The sequence below is a fragment of the Danio rerio genome, chromosome 4, assembly GCF_052040795.2.
Source record: "Danio rerio strain M-AB ecotype USA chromosome 4, GRCz13ab, whole genome shotgun sequence".
NCBI classification, from domain to species: domain Eukaryota; kingdom Metazoa; phylum Chordata; class Actinopteri; order Cypriniformes; family Danionidae; genus Danio; species Danio rerio.
The window spans coordinates 4,923,789-4,950,000 of NC_141024.2; the positions used below are offsets into that span (position 1 = coordinate 4,923,789).

At 33.6% G+C, this 26,212-nt stretch overlaps 1 protein-coding gene and 1 long non-coding RNA gene across 6 annotated transcripts in view; one reads left to right on the plus strand and one right to left on the minus strand.

Moving 5' to 3' along the window:
• The window catches only part of rassf3 (Ras association domain family member 3), a 65,260-nt gene that overhangs the window by 23,198 nt on the left and 15,850 nt on the right, over positions 1-26,212 (minus strand). For 2 of the 5 annotated variants that reach the window (NM_001442248.1, NM_001442249.1), the window contains exon 2: positions 24,345-24,484. In NM_001442248.1, the coding sequence (NP_001429177.1) occupies positions 24,345-24,484 (140 nt within the window). Of the gene's footprint in view, positions 1-9,081; positions 9,534-9,615; positions 9,775-24,344; positions 24,485-24,855; positions 25,069-26,212 lie in introns of those variants that run through there. The other 3 variants (NM_001442250.1, NM_001442251.1, NM_001442247.1) reach the window with 3 other exon arrangements.
• Positions 9,813-24,239, plus strand: LOC141381580 (uncharacterized). The gene is made up of 3 exons (XR_015482481.1): positions 9,813-12,094; positions 13,169-13,393; positions 24,086-24,239. It is a non-coding gene; the product is annotated as an uncharacterized LOC141381580 (long non-coding RNA).

The window sequence follows — 26,212 nt, forward strand, 5'->3', positions numbered from 1 at the left end:
TGCACAAGCCATGTTTTACCCAAAAATCTAAAGAATATAAAATAAATATATTTAGTACATAAAATCGCAACCATCTACAGCATTGGTCCCCAACCCCAGTGCCAATTTGTACCGGGCTGCACAAGAAGAGAGCATACAGGGTCCCGTTATGCAAGTATAATAAACATAAAAACATTCTTTTCTTCCTTTTCAATTAAATTGATTAATGAGCAAATAATCTGTTTGAAAAAGACGCATTCCAGTTATTTATTGTATTGGTAAATTTAGCTAAAAAATGTATTTTGCTACTCTGGTCTGCATCACAAGCTCCATCTTTTAAAATGTGGATATCACAGATTGCTACATGGCTACCATTAGAAAAACTTACCTATGACAAACATAAAAAATCTGATAGATTTTGGTCAATTTGGTCTCCCCTTTGGGAGTACATAAAAGAGCTCTCTTAAATTAACACAACATCCTTGACATTCATTTACACTTTTTGTTATAACCTACTCTAAGATGATGTAATTGTACTTTTAATTATTTTTCACCTGTATATTTTATTTTTTTATTTCTTACATTAATTTCTTTTACTTTCACTCTCAAGACTTACATTCTCTTTAATATGCTACAACATTTTGATGTTAATGTTTTGTGAATATGGGCATACAATAAAAAAATAAATAAATAAATAAAAATTGATCAATGAGCAAGTTGGGTAGGATGGTCAAAGATTAAGATAATTGGACTGGTTGGCATATATGAGGGCAGTGGGGCACATTATATTTTATTTTATTTTTAAATGACTGATTTTATGGAATATTAGGAGGCATTTTAAGATTAGATTTTAATGTGCATGCATGTTATATGTTGTCTTGTTGGTGTCTATGTACATCAGTACCTTTTATCTAAAACAAATTTCTCCTACGAGAGACAATAAATTTTACCTTGACAAGAAATCATTAATCATTTCAGTTGTATTTCAGTAGTCTGAACAATCTTTTATTTTGAAAAATCTCTATTTAAAAAAAAAAATGACCGTATTCTCTTAGGTCATCTCGCCAAAAATCAACCCACAAGCTAGCAAAATGAGTAAAAAACAGACGTCTTGGGAGCGTTTCTTTGCAGAGCAGAAAAGGCCCAGTGAAGGACCCACGGGTTGCCAAGGAATGGATCCGCAACCCATTTGTCAACAAATAAGGTGAATCCAGCAAGGCTGTGCAAGAAGATCAACTGCTGGAGATTACAAATGATGGCGGCTGTTCACATATTGCGTCTTTTCCATGTGCAAGTCTGTTATTTCCAGTGGAGGTGCACGGCTTGCATATTGAGAGTGTCACGTGGCTTGTGCCTTTTAGGCGTGCCAAGTTGAAAACATCTCAACTTTCAGAATGCCACGAGTCAGGTGACAACAACTATGTACAAGAATATACACATTTCTGTAGACTAATTATCTCAGACAAATACAGAACAATCAAACACTGAAGCGCTTCTTAATTTTCTACATAAACAAAAACTTGTGACCAATCTGAAGTGGTAAAAAAATAAATGAATAAATAAAAAACGGTTGGGGACCACTGATCTATAGGACTCTTAAGATACTTTCCATTGTTTATTTTTTTAATGCTTTTAAATTCTTATTACAAGATAAACTGACTTAAATTCTGTATACTTTAAATTTCAAAATATTTTTAACAACGCTTATTAAAATAATACAGTATTTTTATTACTTTTAATGGCCCCAAAATAGGTTTAATATTTGAAGGAATCTACCATTTTGTATGTCTTTTATCTACATTCTGAGGTTAAATGATATATTTTGACACATTATATGTAAGATTTTAGGCCTACTTTACACAAACCTAATTAAACCTAAATATCTGCTATAAATGTCCAATTATTTATTATAAACGTTCATTCTTTGCCACAAAGTGACTTATAAATCCATCATTAAATGAATGGCTTTTGGTTGGCCATTAATAAGATTCAAATATCTGTGGAAAAAGTTTTAGCAGCCTATAAATGTCTACTTGTTAGTTTGAGAAGAGGTGGATAGTGTGAAATAAACATTTACTTTCAGTCCTGTGAACAGCAGAGTTTATTCCTGCGTTTGCACTCATGAAACCCTGGAGCTTATGTTTGCATTAACATCCTCAAGGTTTAGTTTTATCTATCCAAGCATGGCTGACATGAAGGTCATTAACGCTAATAACAGTCCAAATGATCTGAACCCTAGCGAAGAACTGACGTAATGACTCAAAGTGCTTTGATCACTATCTCGACGGCTGAAACATTCAGCAAGTTTTAGGAAAAGCTTGTGGAAAAGCTAAACAATGGATGCGAAACCTTCACAAGAGTTCACAGCTAAGTTACTTTGTGTATTCGGTGGCTGTGCTGGCAAAAGCATGTGAATATTCAAGGCCGAAGACGTCATTCGCAAACCATTCGCCACCAAATGGAACTCAGCCACAAAAACAAAGTGGGATACTGTAAACATGCAACCGACCGCTTTAATCCGCAGGTAAAACATGAGCTTCTGTATACAACCGCAGCAGGCACTTTTGAGTTTAGTCAGTGTACGACCGCTGATTTAATTTCCGCTAAATCAAGCATTGAGTTATAAAAACAGCCTGCAAACTGAAGATAAGTGCCTGGCCTTTCCCCCATACTATCCTGAAGAGCAAAGCTTTCAGAAAACCAGGAAAATGCTTTCAGCGATTCTGAGTTCAGCAATTCACACTCTCTCATCCACTGTAGAGATAAAGCGCAAAATATTTTCTATTTTAAGATTTTTTGAATGCAGTTGTTGCTTTGATAAAAACTACTATATATCCAGTGCTCAGCATAATTGAGCAGACCCCATTTTGAAAATAAATGTTTCTCCATTTCTCAGTGAATATAGGCGATGTATTTTGGTGCATTTAAACAAAACAGATTTATTAAATAGATACATTTATTAAAATAATATTTTTATCCCCAAACATTTTTAGAAATTAAAAGATAATACAATTAAATTCTAGCAAAATATTGAAAAAATAAAGTACAACCTACAAAATTGCAACAATTCTTATTTTTTTTTTGCCTCTTGATTTTTCCACTTTTTGAAATTTGTATTTAATATTTTTCTATAACATATAAATGTGGGTGTACTAGTTTTTGGACCATTATCGTAAGTTATTTTGTTAGACGAGCTTCAGAATTGGCTTCAGTACTGACTAATGTAATGTATATGCTCAAATATAACCTTGTAAAGCTTCCTATTAAAAATATGAATTTAAAAGAGAGATTTGTGAGGGTGTACTTACATATGCTGAGCACTGTATGCATGCATGCATGTATATACAGATTAAAATACACTGAAAACTTATTCACTAGATTTTTTTAAGGCAAGTGGTTGTAAACAATTAGTAATGTTAAACGTGTTTGTTTAAATTCAGCTTATATATATTGTTTGCAACATTTTGCAATGAACCATTTTTTCAGTGTAATTAGTAACTGTAATTTACATTTTTTAATTCTTCAATCAACTTGCTTTTATGTGTTTAAAATAATACAATTTAGTATGATGACTGACTCTTTTCGATACATTTTAATAAGCAGAGTTCAGAATGAGAATCTTATTTCAGTTTTAGATTAATATAGACTGACTGACATTGGAACTTTTTTTATTTATTTATATTAGGGCTGCACGATATTGGAAAAAAAACTGACAATGCAATATTTAGTTTTTTTGCAGTATATATTGCAATTAATAAATACATAAAATTAATACATAAAATTAATAATAAATACAATTTATATATAAATAAAAAAGCTTTATTTGAAAATAATTCATTTTAGATTGATTGGGGTAATTTTGTAAAGTATCTACATAAAAATAAAATGCATAAAATATAATAAATGACAGGCAGAAAAACATGTCAAAGCAAATTACAAATGATATATGGTTTTCATGGGAGTCTTAGAGTATTGAGGTACAGAAACTGAGTATTTAAATACAAAAAAACACTGTACAGTCTTCAGCAAATAAATAATATATCTTTGTTAAAGCTATAATGTTATAATGTATTGTGCCTGAATGCATTAACTATAAAATATCACACTTATACAATGCTTTGACTACTGTGTGGATGCACATATTTGTGATGTCAATGCTGAAATGATTCATTGTGCAGCTCTAAGTTATATTTAATATACATCCATTCATTACTTTCATTTGATACACTTTCTATGTATATAAATATGTATTTTTATGTAAAGTTAGCCAATTTAATTTGATGTAAACTCTAAAATGTGACGTCTCATCATTGGCGTTTGTACTGTACAAGTTGATGCAACAATACAAGTACTGTACTGATCTTCAAGCCAACACACGGAGTTATTATAGTCCTAATGTTGCTCAGTATGAACCGAGCGCTGTATGTGTCCCACACAAACCCCCATGATCCTGCTGTTTTGCAGGCCTGCCCTAGCAGCTGTTTCCCAGGGTCAGTGCATTTGTGGCATGCAAGGGGTGACAAAACACATGAAGCACAGGTCATATCTGCTCTGCTAGGAACTTGAGAATGGTGAACACTCATTTTTTTTGCAGATACGAAGGTAACTATTTGCATTTCCCACATATTTGCGCAAGTGGCCTTCTAGGAAGAGCAAGAACTTGAATTTTCGGTTGGCTTTGCCGATGATGAAATAGTTTGGGAGTTGCATGGGGGGCAGGGGTGTATTAGTAAGGGTGAAGTAAGAGGAAGTGAGCTATAGCAAGATGCCGGGTGGTTTAAGGAACTGACTCATTCATTTTTGAGCAATTCCTTCTACAGCTGCTGCATTACGCGACAGATTCATCTGCTTGAGTAGCGTGCACATTCCTACGTCTGGAATTTGACTTAAGCACTACGCATCTAGTGAGCTTTCCTTGCTTTCTACTGACTAGAATCAGGGTGGAGTTACTCAAAAGTGTGATTAAAAGCTGAAAGGGTTTCTCTTTGCATTTTTAAATTTAGGTATAAATGACCACACCGTCAAGACGATCTATACCCTTGTTAAGTCATGATGTGTAGTATACTGTTTCCGTGTCCAAGCTGCTACTCATTTGAATTGAGAAAATATTCATATATGACCACTTTTAGTCATATCACACATTAAAGCAAATTGTATAGTCTAGGGGAATCAAAATAAATTGTTTCTTCGGTGCACCGCGATGCAGACGCGGACAATTCGGTATCGATTCAGTAATAACCATAACCGGTTATTATGTAGTGACGTCATTTATCTCCTATGCGCTCTGTCGCAAGGGAGGTGAGCGTCGTTATTTACAACACTCAGCCAACTCAGGGCCGGCCCGTGGCATAGGCACCATAGGCAAATGCTTAGGGCGCTGTATATCCAGTGGGGCGCCAGAAATGAGCGCGCTCCAGTTGGTTTTGTTTTCGATTTTCCTGACACACTTTCAGTTATGGACGGCAATAACTCAAAAAACGCTTACCCTAAAAAGATCTAAAGTGTGTTTCCTACAGAAAGACAAAGCTGGTTATGTTTCACAGCTGTCTTTCTTTTTTTCGCTCGACATTACGAGCACTGCTCCGTTTAAGCCCTCGCAGTCTGCGTTTACTTTAGCCGACAGAGCTCGCGCTGAGAGGAGCTCTCTGTAAGGGACCGTCGGAAAAGTGCTTATTTTTTTTTTTCTTCGTTTTTCTGCTCTGCTCAGCTCGAGCTCTCCCTGTTGCAAGGGCTTAAGTGTGTTTGTTTGTGTGTGTGTTTGTTTGTTTGATGCTGTTTATGTTTGTGAATGTGTTTGAATGAGAGACAGTGTGTTGCTGTGTGTCTGTGTGTTTATACAGACAGCATGTTATAGCCTCCCCCCTAAAATATAACACTATATATGGAAAGCATCGTCAATGCACCGTGATGCACCGAGATATCGAATTGAACCGAATCAATGGCATGATAATCGTAACCGAACCGAACCGTGAGACCAATATAGGTTCACACCTCTAGTATAGTCACTGTCTACACAACAATATTTGGACTCGCTGCATCACAGACACCAATATTGAAACAATTTAGAAATATTTAATACCTTTCCAGCCATCAGACATAAGGCATGGGTATATATTTTGCAATCGTGGTTTTCAAAAGTAGCTTTGTAAACGTTTATTATTACCGTTTGTTGAGTCTTCCTGTTGGGGTTGTCACGATATTGGAATTCGGTACTAATTAATACGGAAATTTTAAAAACGCCCATTTCCTGCTAACATTTGAGCGCGTTTTAAACAGCGCTGATTTGCTATCGTGTTCACGTGCTCAACAGAAATGACTGTGATTGGCCGCGAAGGGCATCAGTTCACTGAACTCACCGCTGTTTACTGAGTGTAACCACAGATATAGAGGCACTGGAGCGTTTTAAAGCCATGATTCATCAGCGGATCGCTTGTATGTCAGCTTATAGACAAACCAGCTGATCGACGTGACTTTGAAACGCTCCAGTGTCTGTATCTGTGGTTATACTCAGTAAACAGCAGTGACTGATGACCTTCACGGCCAATCACAGTCATTTCTGTTGAGCACGTGAACACAAAGGTAAATCAGCACTGTTTAAGAACACGCTCAAATGTTAGTAGGAAATAGACTTTTTTTAAATTTAGGAGTCCTGCGGAAAAAGTGATTGACAGGTGGTAATTTAAATAACTTATCTTAATTTATTAATGATTTGGTTATGGGTAAAACAAAGACCATGTGGGTCAGGCAGTTGAAACGGTAGGCTACAAATAATTAATTCATTATGAATGAATTAATTATTCATAAATAATTAACTCACCACCGCCTATGACGCGATATTTCACATTAGACATCGTACGATGCCAAATTGGTCGACATCGCCCAACCCTAGTTGAGAAACCTCTTTTGGACAATATTCACCTTTAATATTTCTCTTGCACAATATCCTGCACAACTTTGTTCAGTCTCATGTAAATGTACTTGTCTTAATTGTATGGTTAAGAATCTTATAGTATATGTTAGTTATGCATAGGTCCAGTGTTGTTTGTATTTATGATTCATTTATGTAGCACCGTTGTCCTGCGAGACACAACATTTCGTTCCTCTGTTTGTCCACACATGTAGCAGAATGACAACAAAGCTCAACTTGACTTGAGATGACTAGAAAAGTTCATTTGAACTAAAAAATTTAAGGCACAGGCAGCAATATTATAAATATAGAAATTAATATATATATATATATATATATATATATATATATATATATATATATATAATATATAAATATAATATTATACTGTACCATTGTTGTATTTACTTTGAAGAATGCTTATATACTGAACATGTAACACACATTTTTCACAAAATTGTGCTTTCGTAGTTTACAAATACACAAATTTTGTACTTTGAAAACCTTTCAAAAGTTTACATTTTCATGCCGCCAAAATAATTTGTTAATGCACAACCAAATAAAACAAAAGGTTTACTGTTTTTAAATTAAAAACACAGTTTGAGCTAACTTCTTAGCATGAATAAAAGTCAAAGTATGAAGGAATGAATTGTGATGAATCCTGGAAATGCCTTCTTTTTTGAAAAAATGTCTGTGTGTAATATATTAGAGTCATATTTAGACTTAAAAATGTGTCTATATATACAGTAGGTGACTGATTACTAGGGGTTTGGAACAAACCCAATAAACAATGTGTAAAAGTTTCCCCCCGGAAAACACAAGTCACATGACAACATTAACTTCGCAAAAACTTCTCTCCACTGACATTTGTCTCACAATTGGGTAATTGACTGGAGTGTGGGGGTGATGCTATGAATCTTTTCTCTTGGAGTCCTCCATGCAGTCACACATGACCATGTGGAGGCCATATTCAAATCACATGAGGTCAGTCACACTAGAGACTCAACACAGCCAATAAAACTGTGAAATTATGAGCAGTTGTCTTTAATCCGGACATGCTGATGTCAGTCAACTGAGAACAAGACAAAGACACTGAACAAAAAACGGCTTTCATGAGCTAAGAGTGACCTACTTCATCATAACCTCCCTGCCATGATGGCATGACGTAATGCTTTTAAACAAACCATAAGTCGTGCACATTCAAATAAAGATAATATGCATAATAAACCAAAACAAACTAGTGGTTTAATGTGCACAATTCATTATTAAGCCCATAAAATGACCAAAGAAACAAAGCAACATGTACTACAGTGACATCCAATGCCCATAGTATGTTTTAAACATAAACAGCACTTCATTGGTGCAATCCAACACAAAAGAGCCATTATTATAAGGTCATTCATATCAAGGACAAGCCTGTAGAGCAGTTCATATAGAGACATTCACCTATGCAAGGTAAATAACAAGAAATACAATATAGCACGTTCACACCTAAACTAAAGATATATTAATGCTTTGTTTAAAACACTGAATTATTCAGCTATAGAGAAAGAAATTATATTTACTAGGCTAAACTTTTCAAAGCAAACGGATACTAGTTATTGAGTGAGGTAAAGTTGGTCTTATATTTGCACATTCATTCATTTTTTTTTTTTTTTGGATTATTTATTTATTGCAGAACAAAGCCAGCATACATAGCTAGCAACAACTATATACAAGCCAGGGTTTGCATTAAATAAAAATACATAAAGAAATTACAAATAATAATAATAATAAAATAAAGACATTACCACATTCATTCATTTTTGACCAGGGACAACATGTGACAGTCCCTATATAGTTTACCATGCTACTTTGAATATTTAGTTTGAAATCTCATGCAAGTATGATTTCAAAACGACATTAGCTCTATCTAAATGACTGCTCAATGATACTAACATGTTTTCCTTATTTAGAATATGCTAACAATACTTTTCTGAAATTGTATTATTAAGGAGAAAGTCTAAATGTGTGAATATTAAACCATCTTAATCCCAATCAGTTAATGTATATCATAGCCTACGTGTATGCCCTGACATCATAGATATGTTAGAAACTATATATAACACGTGGTTGTGCTTTGCTGTTGTAACAATAAAGCATGTAACTTCCAAAACAAACAACATAATAAACAATATAAATAAATAACAATTCACCTTGAGGTTCGGAGGTTTAAGCAAAGGCTTCTTGAACAGAGAAGTTCTGGCAGTGAAAAAATATTCCTCTGAATCCTCTTCCAAACTACTGTATCCACTACTCATGGTGCTCGTCCACGACATTTGAAAAGAAACTCTGACACATCCAAAAACTGAGCTTTATATCAGCGAAAAAATACAGTAAGATTTAACTTGAATCAGCACGAGTCACTGTCGCTGCCTAACCATTCGCTTTAATTCGCTCAATAAGGCGAAACAGTCGGCTAATTCCAAAAACGCGTTTACGTTTCTTGTTAAATGTGTATTACCTATATATATAACAAAAGATCGGCGTGTTGAAAATACTTTAAATGCTCCAAACGCCACGCAAATCGCGCTCATTCCTTCTTAAACACTTCTCAAACTAAAACTGAGTGACTAACCGGAGCGGCTCACTGGAAAAGAACACACCCACATACACACACACACACACTCTCAAATACACACACAATGAGAAGCATTTCCTCGTTTACTGCCTCCTGTTGCGTCCCCTACCTGCGCACCTGGATAGTGTTGTTTTCCGGATAACTCCTTTAATTAACATCTTCAAAGTGATATGATGAACTAAACGCATGTTAAACAAAAATATTAATTTATTAGTAGTGGTAATCCGAACACACAGTTCCTCCGCCACTTAAAATAGTTCATTAGTGTAACTGTACACACTGTTGCCAAGCAACGTACACTAAACCGTGCAGCGCATTAATACATAATCCAAATTTAAAAAATGGCGTCGAGAATCGAAAGCGTCTCACTTGCTCAATTAATGACTTAATGTTGATAACTAAGATAAAAAAACTCTTCTAACGAGTAGTTTAGTTCATTTAACTGTTGGCAAAGAAATACAGCAGCTGCTTAATGCATTAATACAGCATTTTAAGACATTTTACAACTTCGAGTTACACTCCATCATTCATCTGCTTCAGTAGTATATTGTTTCTGTCCAAACATCAAATTATATAAATGTAAATCATACAATGTAAGTTCACGTACCTCTATAAGTATGCAGCATACAGACGCAAGCTTTCTAATTTTCCTTTTATGAAACATAGCATGGACTACTTGAGTTGGTGCTGGCCTTCCCATCTGAGCTAAAAATATAGGTTTGGGGCATTTAATACAAGGCAGTACGCCCAAAGGGTGTAGCTGTGGACCAATGCAAACGTGTGGACCTACTGTAAAAGTGGAAGACAGTTTGATGACAGACTTCTGTGAGAGAAGACGTGTGTGTGTGTGTATTGTTTTTTTGTGGTTTACGAGGACAATTTTGGATTTACCTTGTGCCCTTGTAATTTAAAACTGTTAAAAAACATACTTAACGGGGTGTTTTCAGATTAAAAATTTGGCAAAGGTTTCCTGGTATGGTTAGGTTTAAGGGTAAGTGGGTTTTACAGTATAAAATACATTTGTAAGCCTATGAAAAGTCCTCCACCAAAAATAATGTGCGTGTGTGTTCAATTGCTTCAGGCATGAAAGCAACACCTTATTAAAAGCTCTGAATGTTAATTAACATTGTTTGGACAAGGACCTGTGGCCATGGCTGCACAGCGGAAATGAGTTGGCACTACTTTTACATCTTCTCACATTTCAGGTCAAGTTATCTGATTATTCGGTCATGAAGAACCAACCTCCAGCTGCAAGCCAACCATTGCCAAATTACAAGCCTCATTTTGCATGACTTTATTCAGACTTAAAGTCTGGTTTTGGATCTACTCCATAAGCAAACCCATCATTTTTGGGGTTAGCCACTCTTTGTAATTTATCCAAAGACGCTGGGTCCTGTTTTGCTGTAGAAATCTGGAGAATTAGAAAGTGTAAGTTGTACTGTAACAGGCCTGTAGCTGCGTGGGGGTAACAACCCCCCACAAATTTTGCCACTCATTTGACCTATTTTAACTGCCATGTCATCATACATTTTGGAAATAACCCATCAATGGTTTTAAGAATATGCACAATATGACATAAGTGAAGTCAACTTTCACTATTGATCGACTATTGTTAAAAAAAATCAAAAACATTTTACAAGTAGTCTTACCTTTATTTAAAATCCTGAACCTTATTCTTAAGAGAAACAAATGACCAATAAGAAGGTCCGAAGCACCAAAAGCAGCCTATTAATGGTAACTTTAATACTAATTAGGCTGTGTATAAAAATCTAAAATCAAACAAAAAGTTTTCAGAGGTAGCTTAAATAATGTGTGAGGAATTCATCAGAATAATCATCAAAATCAGTCCAGGGCACTCAAAAAACGAGGAAAAAATAATAAAAAGCCTTTATTGACATCGCTGTTCCTTAAAACTGCGGCTACATCAGGTTACCCTGATGAAATCAAGTGTTATCAAAATGTGTAGGCGCAGTTTTAAGAAATAGCCATGTCCGTAAAGGCCTTTTAACATTTTTCCCACATTTTTCGAGGGCCTTAGACTGACTTTTGCTGTTTAATTAGGCTGTTGTAGTTAGATGAATTTTCAAGAGAGGCCAGGAGGAAAATCGTGAAGCTCTTTTTTATATTTGTTTATTATAAATCTTTAGGAAATATTTTTGGCACATCAAAAATGGAGGATACAACAAGCTAATCCAAATAGTGCTTAAAAATGCCACTTATTGGGTTATTTAAACATCGTAATTAAATAGAAAATGAGGTGAATTACTGCAGAAAAGTTCACATTTTGAGAAAAAAAGAACCACCCCTTTCACCAGGCTGGCTACGGGCCTGTGTAAGGGTTAGTTCACCCAATAATGATCATTTATGTACTCACATTCAAGTGGTTTCAAACTTTTATTTGAGTTTCTTGCAGATTCGCACTCTACAACATCAGAAAAGTCCGACCCTTCCTATCTGAACATGCAGCTCAACTCCTTGTTCAAGCTTCTGTTCTCTCCAGACTGGACTATTGCAACTCTCTACTAGCCGGGCTTCCAGCTAACTCTATCAAACCTCTTCAGCTGCTTCAGAACGCAGCAGCACGGATGGTATTTAATGAACCTGAAAGAGTACATGTCACTCCGCTGCTCATTCGTTTGCACTGGCTGCCAGTTGCTGCTCGCATCAAATTCAAAGCTCTGATGTTTGCTTACAAAGCGGCTTCTGGATTTGCTCCTTCTTATCTGCTCTCACTTCTGCAGATGTATGTGCCCTCCAGAAACTTGCATTCAGTGAATGAACGTTGCCTCGTTGTTCCATCCCAAAGAGGGAAGAAATCACTTTCCCGAACTCTCGCATTCAATCTGCCCAGTTGGTGGAATGAACTCCCTAACTGCATTAGAACGACAGAGTCACTCGCTGTCTTCAAGAAACAACTAAAAACTCAACTATTTAGTCTCCACTTTCCTTACTAATCTGCAATTGCCTCTCTGGCTTCACCGCTAACTGTATTACAAAAAAGTTAATAAATTACTAATGTTTTGCTTCTTACACTTTACATACTTGAAACTTGCCTACAGCGCTTATTCATTGTTGCTACTATAGTTGTGTAAGTTGCTTCCTTGTCCTCATTTGTAAGTCGCTTTGGATAAAAGCGTCTGCTAAATGACTAAATGTAAATGTTTCTTTCTTCTGTTGAACACAAAGCAAGATATAGTGAAGAACGCTGGCTAGAACAGCCATTGACATCCATAGTAGCAACTAAAAAAATACTATGTAAATCAATAGCTGTTTTTTTATTGCATTCTTCACTATCTTGCTTTGTATTCAACAGAAGAAAAGAAACAGGTTTGGACCGAGTTGAGGATGAGTAAAGGGTAAAGTTTTTTTTTTTTAAAGCTAAATATTATTCTGTTATATATTCGGGGATTAACATTTATCATATCCTAAGCAAATTTTCCACTCAACCCGTGACAGCCCCAAGCTTTGGCTTGCATTATCAGTCAGGCGAAATTCATTACTGCAACCACCGCCAAACAGTTTTAATATCAACTTCTAAGAGCTCCAATCCGAAAGTGCACAGACTTCAGTTTTTACTGTGTTAACAGCTGCTTTGAGGTTTTGGGCTTATTATGTTTCCAAACAATTTTCCACTTTATGCATGTATATTTTGTATTTTACAGTGCGTCACATATGATAACAGCCCACCCAGTCAAGAGAAAAACGTCCAAAGAGTGAAACCCAAGCAACATCTGCAGTAGATCAAGGACAGGGCTAACCACGCCTCGCAAACTGCAGCTTTCGAGACGTTTGTGGAAGGACAGCGCTTAATTTAAACATGGAGAAGACCTAAAAATACCCTGTCAGAAAAGGGCTGGCCAAAATCCTGCAAACCAAAGGCATCAGTGGTAGGTCAAACTCAGCAGACTGTCAGATTAAACAACTATTTTATGGTTTTGGTGAATTGGTGACTAGTTTAGCAAGATGCTATTTGTTCATTTTCGTTGCTTCACACTTACTGTTGTTCTTTTGTACTTCACACGAGCTTTTTTTCTTCTAAAACATATAACAGCTTATCCAGAGCTGTTCAGAGCCTGATTATCCTTCAACTATTCTGAAGGATAAAACACTGCTCTATTTATTTATTTATTTATTTATTTACTTACTTATTTATTTATTTATTTACTTATTTACTTATTTATTTATTTATTTATTTACTTATTTATTTATTTATTTATTTATTTATTTATTTATTTATTTATTTGTTTTTGTTTTCATTTACATTTTCTTTATTGATTATATTTGAATTAATATTTTCTATTGATTGCTATACAATAGAATATTTGTGCATATGCAGATAATAAATGCATAATAAAGGAAAGTGTAAGTCCCCTCTATAATTCACTGTTGCCAAGGAGCATGAGAAAGAAATGTCCTACTTCACAAGGAAATTCGTTCCCAAGCCAGAACAATGAGAGTCCAGCAGAAATGACCTGTGACTGCAACCTGTAGCTTTTCCCGCCTGTGGGCTTCAGCCTTCATTATACATTACCCACATTCCTTTGCTGAAACGCAGTCACTCATTCTCAACATACACATGCACTTTTCATGAGGTGGCGTTTACGTGTGTGTGTGTGTGTGTGTGTGTGTGTGTGTGGAATGTGTCATAAATCAACTATTTCTCATGCATTTTTTAGTGGCGAGAGCATACAATATGACCTCAGGAAGAGCACACCTTACTGCTCTCGCCTCGTCCCGTCCGGCTGGGTGTGGTTTTAAAGGTTGGAGCGTAAAAACATTTCAGGCCTCTAATTGTCCTAAATTATAAGGCTAAACCTGTAATGACAAATTGCTGCATGTTTAGAGCTTGCTCTTTAATTAGACTTTAAAAGAGCATTGAATTGAGGTAACTTTGCTGACTGAGAGGCCTGTAATTAATTGAGTTTTAGATTCATTTGCACTTTTAAGTGCGTTTATCTTACATTAGAATGACTTTTAGGGTTTGTTTATGGTTATTAGGATGCATTGTAACACAAGAAGACAACTCTTATTCACACTTGGTGTTTAAATGTGAGTTATTCCCACTTTCTTGAATCACTTTCTGAAGAGGGGGGCTGTTTGTTTAGGCTTTTTCTGACTTTGCTATCCAATATATACAGTTGAAGTATGGAACAAAATTAATACCAAATGTATTGAAATAAAAAGCTTATCAAATAGCACAAGCTGAATAAAATAGTACATTTAATTAACAACTGCTTGTATTTTAACGACTTGATTGCCAGGGTATATATTTTTAGGGCCTGATATTAAACACAGCTGTTTATTTAAGCTGTGAATATTTCAGCTAAAAATATTTCAAACATGATTACATACTTAAACATTCCATAATTCATATTCAATTTCCAGAGTTCATGTATGATATTCAAAAGACAATTTTCAATTCATTTTATTTCAGTGCAAAAATTTGCTTCCATAAATTCAGTGGATCAAATTCGGCTGGTAATATTTGACATTGACAATAGTAAATGCTACTTTTGTGCTGTTATAAGGTTTTTTCCTCACTTGTTTACGGGTTTAAAAATCCTAAATTGGTCCACCTGCTAGTGAAAAAGCAGCTGGAGATTGTCAATTTGCAATCTATTGCTTTTCTTGCAGTTCCCGGACGTATTGTCAAATTTTAAGAACCGAATTTGATCCACTGAATTTATGGAAGCGAATTTTTGAACTGAAATAAAATTAAACTACCTTATGAAAATTACCTTTTGAATATTATGCTTAGTATTTTTCACTGATTTTGAATATTTTTTAGGTGAAATCGAAAAATTGAATATGAATTATTGAATTTTTAAGGATGAAAATGTGTTTGAAATATTTTTAGTTGAAATATTTACAGCTTAAATAAACAGCTGTGTTAAATTTCAGGACCTAAAAATACAAACCCAATTTCAAGTCAATTCAAGTCATTAAAATGCAAGCAGTTGTTAATTTAATGTATTATTTTTTTTAGCTTTTGCTATTCAACAAGCTTTTTATTTCAATACTTTGGCATTGATTTTGTTCCATATTGAAGTCAGAATTATTAGCCCCCCTGTTTATTTTTTTCCCCAATTTCTGTTTAATGGATTTTTTTTTCAACACATTTCTAAACAAAATAGTTTTAATAACTTATCTCTAATAACAGATTTATTTTATCTCTAATGTCCCATGCCTATTCTTAATATATGAACGGTGAAAAAAAAGACGACATCCAGAGTGAAAAAGCCCAAACAGACAGTGACCTCAGCTCCTCTCAGTCTAAACGTGAGCCGAGATCTGCGCTTTTCCACACAAACAATCAACGTTTACTATCCCTAGATGGAAATCACAGACTTTACCCCGGCCAAACCTCACATATGCAGACAGTAAAGCAAAGGAAGACTAAATACGAGGTCAGTCGGGACCAGAATCCACACAAAGGACAGCCACAGTAAACCCCAGCACAGGTCGGGTCTTGTCTTGCGGTGGTTTCAGAAAAGTCTTTAAAGAGTCTTTGTGTGTCACTCTGGTGTCTACATTTCATACAGGCATGCTATCGCGCTGAAGTCTGCAGTCTAAACCTCGAGCAAAGCCCCTACTGTACTTTATATCAGTTAATCTAAGGATAAACATTGAGCTAAGATTGTTGTTGACCTCTATAAACAACAGCTCCAGTCAAACTCTATAGGCTGAACCTACAATGAGTTCATGATTGAAAGAAAAGCGAGAGGAGGGATGGAGATAAGGCCTGATGGACTGACCTAAATACATAACATAGTACTTTCTATGTGTGGTTTGTTTTATTTTTAAGCTTATTATTTCCCTGGTTAAAATACTGCAAGTAACTCACATGCTCTTTTACAGTAATTGATCTTAGAAAATTTAAAATGTAAATACAGTGCGGGAAATAAGCATTCAACATATTTAAACATATTTCAACACATAAACATATTTCTAAGGGCGTTGTTGACTTGAAATTGTCACCAGATGTTGATAACAACCAAGGAAATTCATCTATGAAAAGAAAACAAATCTAAATAGTTTACAAATGAAGTTATGCATAATAAAATGTAAATGTATTGAACACATGAAGAAAGGGAGGTGTAGAAAGGCAGTGAAAGCCCAGACAGTGCCTGAAATCTCTCAGTAGTTCGTCAGCAGCCCTCTGCCCTTCCTCAGTGTAAACTAACATCAGCTGCTTCAGTCAAACATCTACGTTAGCAGGAGGATGAAGATGAAACCATTTCAGCAGGACAATTTTCCATAACACAGCCAAGGAAACTCTTAAATGCTTTCAGAGAAAGAAAATCAAGCTGTAGAATGGCCCAGCCAATCACCTGATCTGAATTCAATAGAAAATACAAAATAAAGATCAGATTTGATAGACGAGACCCACAGCACCATCAAGATTTTTACACTCTGTTGAAGTCTGTGAGAAACTCACACCTGAGCAACTTCATTCTCCATATGAGAGTCGACTTTAAGCTGTCATGACATTACGTATCGAATACTCCTCTCCACTGTACTTTAATAGCTAAGGGAAAAAAGGAAAAGTTATGACTGTTTGACTAGGTTTAGCCTTTTTTTTTTGGTGATGGCAGCTTAAAGATAATAATAATACGTAAAATATAAATAAACATAAAATAAAAAAATGTATTAGTATTTCAGAATTAACATTACTATGAAAATGATATATATTTCATATTTAAAAAACATTCACAATTCTGCTGGTAATAAATTAAAAAACTGGTTAGCATTAGAAAGCATGGTTGGAAAAATAATAATAAAATGTTTTTGTAAATATTAAATGCACTAATATATGAACATATATATATATATATATATATATATATATATATATATATATATATATATATATATATATATATATATATATATATATATATAATATAACATAATATATTAGTGCATTTACAAATACAAATTATAATTTATTATTATTTTTCTAACCATGTTTTCTAATGCTAACCAAGTTTTACATTTATTAACAATAATATTCTGAGTTTAGATGCAAAAACCTCTAAATGCCATCTAAAAAAATTTCTAATAAAATCAGTATTTTCTCAGGCTCCCATATCTTGACTCAGTAATTTCATTTTTATGGCAAAGAATAGGTTACTTTCATCATAAATTAACTGAACATAAACATTAGAGGCTGAGAAAAATGCTCATTGTAGAAGAAACTTCCAGACGCACTTAGAGGTTTTTGCATCTGAAGTCATCATATATTATTTATATATTAATATCTAATTATAATAATGTTAATTCTGGAATAATCCTATTTTTATTATAAGTAGAATAAGTATTATATTTTTATTTTTATTTTTATTTTTATTTATTATTATTATTATTATTATTGTTATTATTATTATTATTATTATTATTATTATTATTATTAATAATATTACACCAAACCAAGTACCCTGCAAAAAATCTCTCAGATCAATAAGTTATGACAACTTTTATCAACTATTAATCCTACTTATTTAACTTTTTTGTTAGGCTATACAAGGTTTAGCTAAATTTGCTGTCAATTTAAATCATTTTTTACATTATTAAATTAGCCAGCAATACATTTTTACAGTGCAATTTAACTGAAAGTAATCCTACAATTGTAGCTCATCCGTATTTTAGCTTCATAACAATCCAGTCCTAGTTTTTAGAAACAGGATTGCTATCAGCCCTGCAGGTTTGCAGACACACATAAAGTGCAATCTGACCTGTTGCTGAGCTTTCCACTTCCAGATCCAGCTGGACCAGTGTGTTAATCCAGTCCTTCTGAATGTGGAGATGCCTGGGAGCAATTAGTAAATGCTCATTCACATGCAGAGAGAAACTGAACACGCTTTTCCATGGAAAAAGCTCATTTAATTCTGTTTGATATAGAGGTAGCCACAGCAACCACTGGCTAGTGTTCTGTCAAACACACTTCGGTTTTAGGACCTCCATGGTTTCACTTACAAACAGAGTTAGAGTCGGCTAGTTTAATTAAAAACACTCTTTCAGGGCCTTGAGAACAAATACAGTTATATGCTGTTTCATTTAGTATCCATAACATTTTTTTGTAATTCACTTATTGGGGGTTTACCTACAAGTTCTCTCAGAAGACTACCAAACTGTACAAAATTCCGCTGCACGGGTTCTGACACACACCATCACGCCACCATATTACTCCTGTGCTACAACAATTACACTGGCTTACTATAAATTCACAGATTGATTTTAAGACCTTGATTTTAACTTTCACAGCAGTTCATGGGTTAGCACCCAGTTACATCTGCGACCTGGTGACCCTCGCCACCCCAGCTTGCAGTCTTCGTTCTAGATCGGGACTTACCTTGTATCAGCCACGATGTAAACTCAAGACCATGGGTGGGAGGGCTTTCTCATACAGTGCGCCTAAGCTGTGGAATGCGCTACTCATCAGCATTAGGAATGCTGCCTCTCTGAACTGTTTTAAGAAACTTCTTAAGACTCACCTTTTTAGCATTGCTTTAAAGTTAGGATGATCATTTCGTTAACTTTTTATTCTATCTTATGGTTCTTATTTTTTTCTTGTTTTATTGCATCTTGTATTGTTGTGCTTGTGTTGCTAGTATTTTGCCTTGTAGCACTTTGAGTTTAAGAAAAGCGCATTACAAATAAAATGTATTATTATTATTATTATTATTATTATTATTATTATTATAACAATAATAATAATAATAATAATAATAGTAGTAATAATAATTATTATTATTGTTATTATTATTACTATAATAATAATAATAATAATAATAATAATAATAATAATAATAATAATTATTATTATTATTGTTATTATTATTATTATTATTACTATAATAATAATAATAATAATAATAATAATAATAATAATTTTTATTATTATTATTACTATAATAATAATAATAATAATAATAATAATAATAATAATTATTATTATTATTATTATTGTTACTATTATTATTAATATTATTATTACTATTACTTTAATTATTATTATTATTACAATAATTGTTATTATTATTATTATTATTAGTAGTAGTAGTATAATTATTATTATTATTACTATTATTATTATTATTATTATTACTATTATTATTATTATTATTATTATTATTATTATTATTATTATTATTATTATTATTATTATACATGAATTGAGATTACAAAACAACTTGAGCTGTTCGGATTCTGAATCCTGGTTCTGGAATAGAATCAGTTCCAAGAATCGATTCCTCACTATTGATGTGATTCTTTTTTCGATTCTCAAATTCTCATTATTATATTGTATGACCTAATTAGAAAATTTAAGCGTAGAAAACAAATACTAGATCACTATTTAGCATATCAATTGCCGGTGGACATGCAAAACAATCATTTAAACACTAAATCAACCCAGGCTCATTATTGATATGTACCCCTGCATTCATTTCTGGAGAGCACGAAATATGTCCCAGGAGGTACGTTTTTTGCAGTTTTTGTTTTCGCAAATCCACCAGAGGCCACTGGGTATGCTTTTCAGATCCCAAATTTCTCCTGCAAGTGCCATTCGTGCCTGCTGTTCTAGCGTGAATCCACCAGGTGCCGATGTCGCCTGACTGACGGACCAACTGTTTGATCTACAGATAAGTATTTAGTGTATAATTTGCTATTTGATATGCAAAACAACAATTTTAAGCAATATCACACAAGCAAGAGTGGCGACTTGTGTATTTAGTGAGTTGTAGTACATATTAGACACAATATTGTTTTTTTAAAGAACATCTTCAGCACTCAAACTATGCTGTTTCCTACTACTTATTTAAAATGAGCCGAAACCACACAATTCTTGAGTTTTTTTATTTATTTATTTTATTTTACCCATGTCAATTTGCAAAAACTAATGAGCTAAATTAATTCCTTTATGTTGTCCTAACACAAAACTCCATTGTCTGAAAACAAGAATTTTTTTACAGCGTGTGCATCTCGGTGTTGCTAAATTAATCTGTTTTTGAATCATTTGATCTATTCGTAAAGCACAGCATAGGCTTAGTTTGCATTGAAATACCATCCATTAATGCAACTGAACTGGAATGCAGTGACAATTCAGTTCCCTGTCACATGATGTCACTCCTAAAGTAACCTTTAAATACCCTCTAATGTGGGTCAGGCCCCTTGATCTCATTGAAGAGCCATAATTCACTCGACTTTAAAGAAGTCAAGCCCTCTTATCCTCAGGTAGGTTTTCTCTTCCCTCAGGTCTGAGAACTTAAGAGCTAATCTTCAGATCTTCGTTCAGACAGCTAGGTCAGGCATCCAGTAAGCACCTCTCACGTAACGTTGTTCATTCATTGTTCAAAATAACCAGATTTAACATGCTGCAAATGGCTGGGAGTCGATTCTAAAATGAACTGATTCCTTGATTCAAAGGAGTCAAGAATCAAGAGTCAATTCAAAGTCCGTAAAAGGGAATTTTCCTCCTCTTTAATTAGTCTAAATGAACTGATTATTAGACGGTGACTAGCTAATTACAATAACAGTGGTTATTTTCTACCATTGCACAGCTAAACAGCTAAAACATCCATGTGAACATTCATTCATTCATTCATTTTCATGGGTTGCCACAGCGGAATAAACCGCCAACTAATCCAGCATATGTTTTACACAGCGGATGCCCTTCCAGCTGCAACCCAGTACTGGGAAACATCCACACACACACTCATTCACACACACTCATACACTACGGCCAGTTTAGCCCATCCAATTCACCTTTAGTGCATGTCTTTGGACTGTGGAGGCAACCCACACAAACACAGGGAGAACATGCAAACTCCACACATAAATGCCAGCTGACCCAGCCTGGAATCAAACCAGCGACCTTCTAGCTATGAGTGCAGCAATATCATGCAGCCATGAACTTTAATCAAACGTGACGCAAGCTAAATCAAATCAGTCAATAAGTGAATCAGCCAATCTCTTCACATGATCGCCTGGACTCCATACAGTAGAGCAGATGAGAACTGTGCACTTCAATATCTGTGCTTCTCCACTGACAGTAATCGTAGGCTTACATAAAAAAAAAAAAACATTGCTAAACATATAATGATCTTGACCAGATTGTGTCCCAGTCTCTTTGTTAGCAGGAGTCACATGGGTGTGTGGTCAGTGTGGTGGAGTTAAAGCAAAAGAGTTCCCAGCATTCAGCTCATATCTGCCAATGCACTGCACTACACTATTACAAACAAAACCAGCACCAATCTATTAGTTAATGTATTTACAAATGCTTATAACCTTAATATAATGTAAAAATAATGCAGAAAGAGCTCGTCTGTACTGTGAATCTGTCGACCTGCACTCACATGAGATCCACCAATAGCAAACCACTTCCATCCAATCAATTCCCAGCAAAGCATATCAAGCCCCGCCCATCATTTGTTCTTGTTTGAGACACAGTTTAACTCAGACATAAGTCAAGGAAAGTACTAGAAAGACCACAGTATTGCTTATCAGTTATGATTGTGGTTGTGTGTGAGTGTTTGTATCTTGGATAATGTGTGTGTGAGTGTGTGTGTTTGTCAGATATATCTGCCTGCATCCTGTGAGTGCTTCCTGTCAGGAAATCCTCTCTTTCCTACATCTGTCTGTTGCTTTTCATTTGGATCATATTTACACCTCTGTTTCTGTCTAAGACGTTGTAACAGTGCAGTCATGAATACAGAAGCAGTTTCAAAACTAAATAAGATTATTAAAAAGACTCAAGTAATATTGAAAAGAAGGACAAAATACTTTTACTGCAGTAATTAATTAAGGATTAATTAAGGACTGTAATATTTTTTTCTCGAGCACCTGGTTTGTGTACTTTCTCCACCCCACTAAATGTGACATGCAAGAATTACCAATAATAACACATCAAGGCCTGTTTTAATCCCAAAAAGTTGCATGAACATGATTAAATAATAATAATTATTATTATTATTATATTATTTATTATTATTATTATTAAAGAAATATTTATAATTATAATAATAATAAATAATTATTAAATTAATAATAATAATAATAATAGGAAAATAATATTATTAATAATAATATTAATATTAATAATAATCATAATCATAATAACAATAATAATAATAATAATAATTATTATTATTATTATTATTATTGTTATTATTATTACAATAATAAAATAAAAATAATATTTATAATAATAATAAATAATGATTAAAATAATAATAAATAATAATAATATTAATGATAATAATAAATAATAAAAGTAGTAGTAGTAGTAGTAGTAGTAGTAGTAGTAATAATAATAATAATAATAATAATAATAATAATAATAATAATAATAAACAATAATAATAATACTAATAATAATAATAGTTATATTAATAATAATAATAATTAGTATGATAATTATAATAAAAAATAAATAATGATATTAATAAAAATTCCTATTTGTTATTATTATTATTATTATTATTACAATAATAAAATAAATAATAATAATAATAATAATAATAGTAATAAATTATGATTAAAATAATAATAATATTAATAATAAATAATAATATTAAATAGTAATAAATAATGATAATAATACTAAATAATAGTAATAATAATAAATAATAATATATAATTATAATAATAAATAATAATAGTAGTATTAATAATAATAATTATTATCATTATAAATAATAATAATAATAATAATAATAGTAATAATAAGTTATAGTTATAGTAATAATAATAATAATAATAATTATTATTATTATTATAATTATAACAAATAATAATTATAATAATATTAATTTAAAATATTAATAAATAATAATAAGGATAATAATAATTATAGCAATAAATAATGATGATAATAATAAAAGTAACAATAATAATTATTATAATAAAAGTATTATTAATAATATGAATTATTATAATAAATATAATAATAATAATAATAATAATAATAATAATAATAAATAATGATAAAAATAAAATAATAATAATAAAATAATAATAATAATAATTGTTATAATAATAAAAATACTACTACTACTACTACCAATATTAAAAGTAATAATAATAAATAATGATAATAACAATAATAATAACAATTATTATTATTAATAATAATAATAATAATAATAATAATAATAATAATAATAATAATAATAAATGTTTTTAATAAAAGAACGACAAATAAATCAAAACCAAAATTATTTTAAAGCCTTTTTTTTACTTTTCCTGATTAATGTGATCACTGCTGATCGCAATAACAGTTTAACTTAAAATATCATCATTGTTAAAATTGTGAAAACAGATTCTGAATGCATTAAGGTTTTAAACATTCACATCCACTTCATATTTAGAGTACATAAGCATAACCTTCGACACATGAGTAACGACTGTAGATTAATAACATGCACAATACTAAAGTGACTGAGAATTATTGAAATGCTCATACTCATTTACACTAATAATGTGAGATACGTTTAAGGCATTCATCTGGGATTGTGCTCCACCTTGTGGTCACACATAAGCATCATCATCATCAGTTAACATTCTCTGTAAAAATTCAGGGTTCCACACAATCTGTTTGGACTGTGGGGGAAACCAGAGCACCCGGAGGAAATCCAAGCCAACACAGGGAGAACATGCAAACTCCACACAGAAATGCACCTTCTTGCTGTGAGGCGACAGTGTAAAAAACGTAACAAACAACTTAAGAATTGTAAGAATTGTGTTGTTTCAACTCATTTTAAGTAAGTAGTTTAAAGAAGAAGTAAAGGTCTTTTTTCTGATTGTTTCAGATGACACTGGACTTATCTGTGTACTCACGCTGTGTGAGGCCTGGTTGTTGTTCAGTTGATCCTGAGCGAGAAAACTGAGCTGAACTCCATTCAGATGAGCTGAGCCGCTCTGATGACAGTCTAGCGCCACCTGCTCACGACACTGAGCATGACATGTGTATTTACAACCTGGAACACAGACAAAAACAACAGTTATTGCTTTAATATCATCTTTCTGGATTTAGTAAAAAGCATACACATTGCCTTTCTCAGCATTTTAAATAAGCTTTAAATCAAACAACAATTTAGAAGCTCAAATCTAAACACAGACCCCCTAATAACACACAATTTCTGATGCCAAATAACATAAAAAGGATTGAATGGAGAACCAATACACACTTGCTTTCCACAGAAATTCGGCTTTCAAATCAGAGCCACCGTTCACAGAAATAATGACGCATAACCCCACTCACTTGCTTACTCATCCAGTGTGCATTACATTTCATTATAAAATCCCTTTACAGTTTTTTTTTTCTCATACAGTAACTGTTATGACCTACCTGAGGACTGATGCTTGACTTGCTGGGTTATTTTGCCATAAAGTTTGCAGAAAGCTGCTCCCATCCCATTCAAGCATACGGGTGGAGACAACGCTTTCAGTCTCTAATGCTTCCCTCACGGCATCACATCAGAAACACTCTAACTCATCCTGTGCAGTTCAATCTAAGAGGAAGGACAAACTCATCTGCCTCTCGCTCATGTATTTTCACAATAACTCATCTGTGTGTGTGTGTGTGTGTGTGTGTATCTCTCCCTCTCTCCCTATCGCTCTCTGTGCTGACTCTGTGATTTGACTGTCAAATGAGGAGCGTATTGGCCATGAATTGATGGACATGAACAGGACTTGAGGTGTGGGAGGTGCTTTGTATTTTAAAAAAAATGGATAACAACCTAAAGTAAAAACAACACTAGCAATAATTCTGATTGTCATGCTCTTGGTGTTTTATTTATGTCACAGTACTGAAGATGTAATAAGGAGATGCTGTTTTCTGTGATGCATAAGCAAATGTACGTTTGCATGCACTTGCAAAAGATAAGAGCTCGCAATTGTTATTGTAAAACTGACCCCATTGGCTACTCTTCTTATCACTGTGTTTAGGAGTTCTCAGGTAGAGCTGATTCAGATGTGGGGTAACTGCCATTAGGCTTCTGACTCATACTTAAGCAGCTGACCAATCACAACAGACTGGGCCATCTGACCAATCAGGGCCATTGCATCAATCATTACAGACTGGGCCCTCTGACCAATCACAGCAGACTGGACCCTCTGACCAATCACAGCAGACTCATTTGACAATTTGTCATTTGACCAATCAGAGCAAAGTAGGGCCATCTGACCAATCAGAACAAAGTATAGCCACCTGACTAATCTAGATAAACACTAAATGTTTTATTGACCAACCACAGCAGATTGGGACATCTGACTAATCAGGGCCATTTGACCAATTTTGACCAGGGCCATCCCAACAGACTCATTAGTAATTTGACCATTTGTTATTTGACCAATTGGAGAAAAAGTAAGATCATCTGTCCAATCAGAGCAAAGTATAACCCTCTGACTAATCACAATAAACAATCAGGGCCATCTGACCAAATACAGCAGACTCATTAGTCATTTGACCATTTGTCATCATTTGACCAATCAGAGCAAAGTAGGGCCATTTGACCAATCAGAACAAAGTATAGCCATGTGACTAATCACAATAAACAATCAGAGCCCTTTGACCAATCACAACAGACTGAGCCATCTGACCATTCAGGGCCATTTGGCCAATCACAACAGACCTGCCCGTTGTCCAATCAGGACCATTTGAACAATCACAACAGACCTGGAAATCAGACCAATCAGTGCCAATT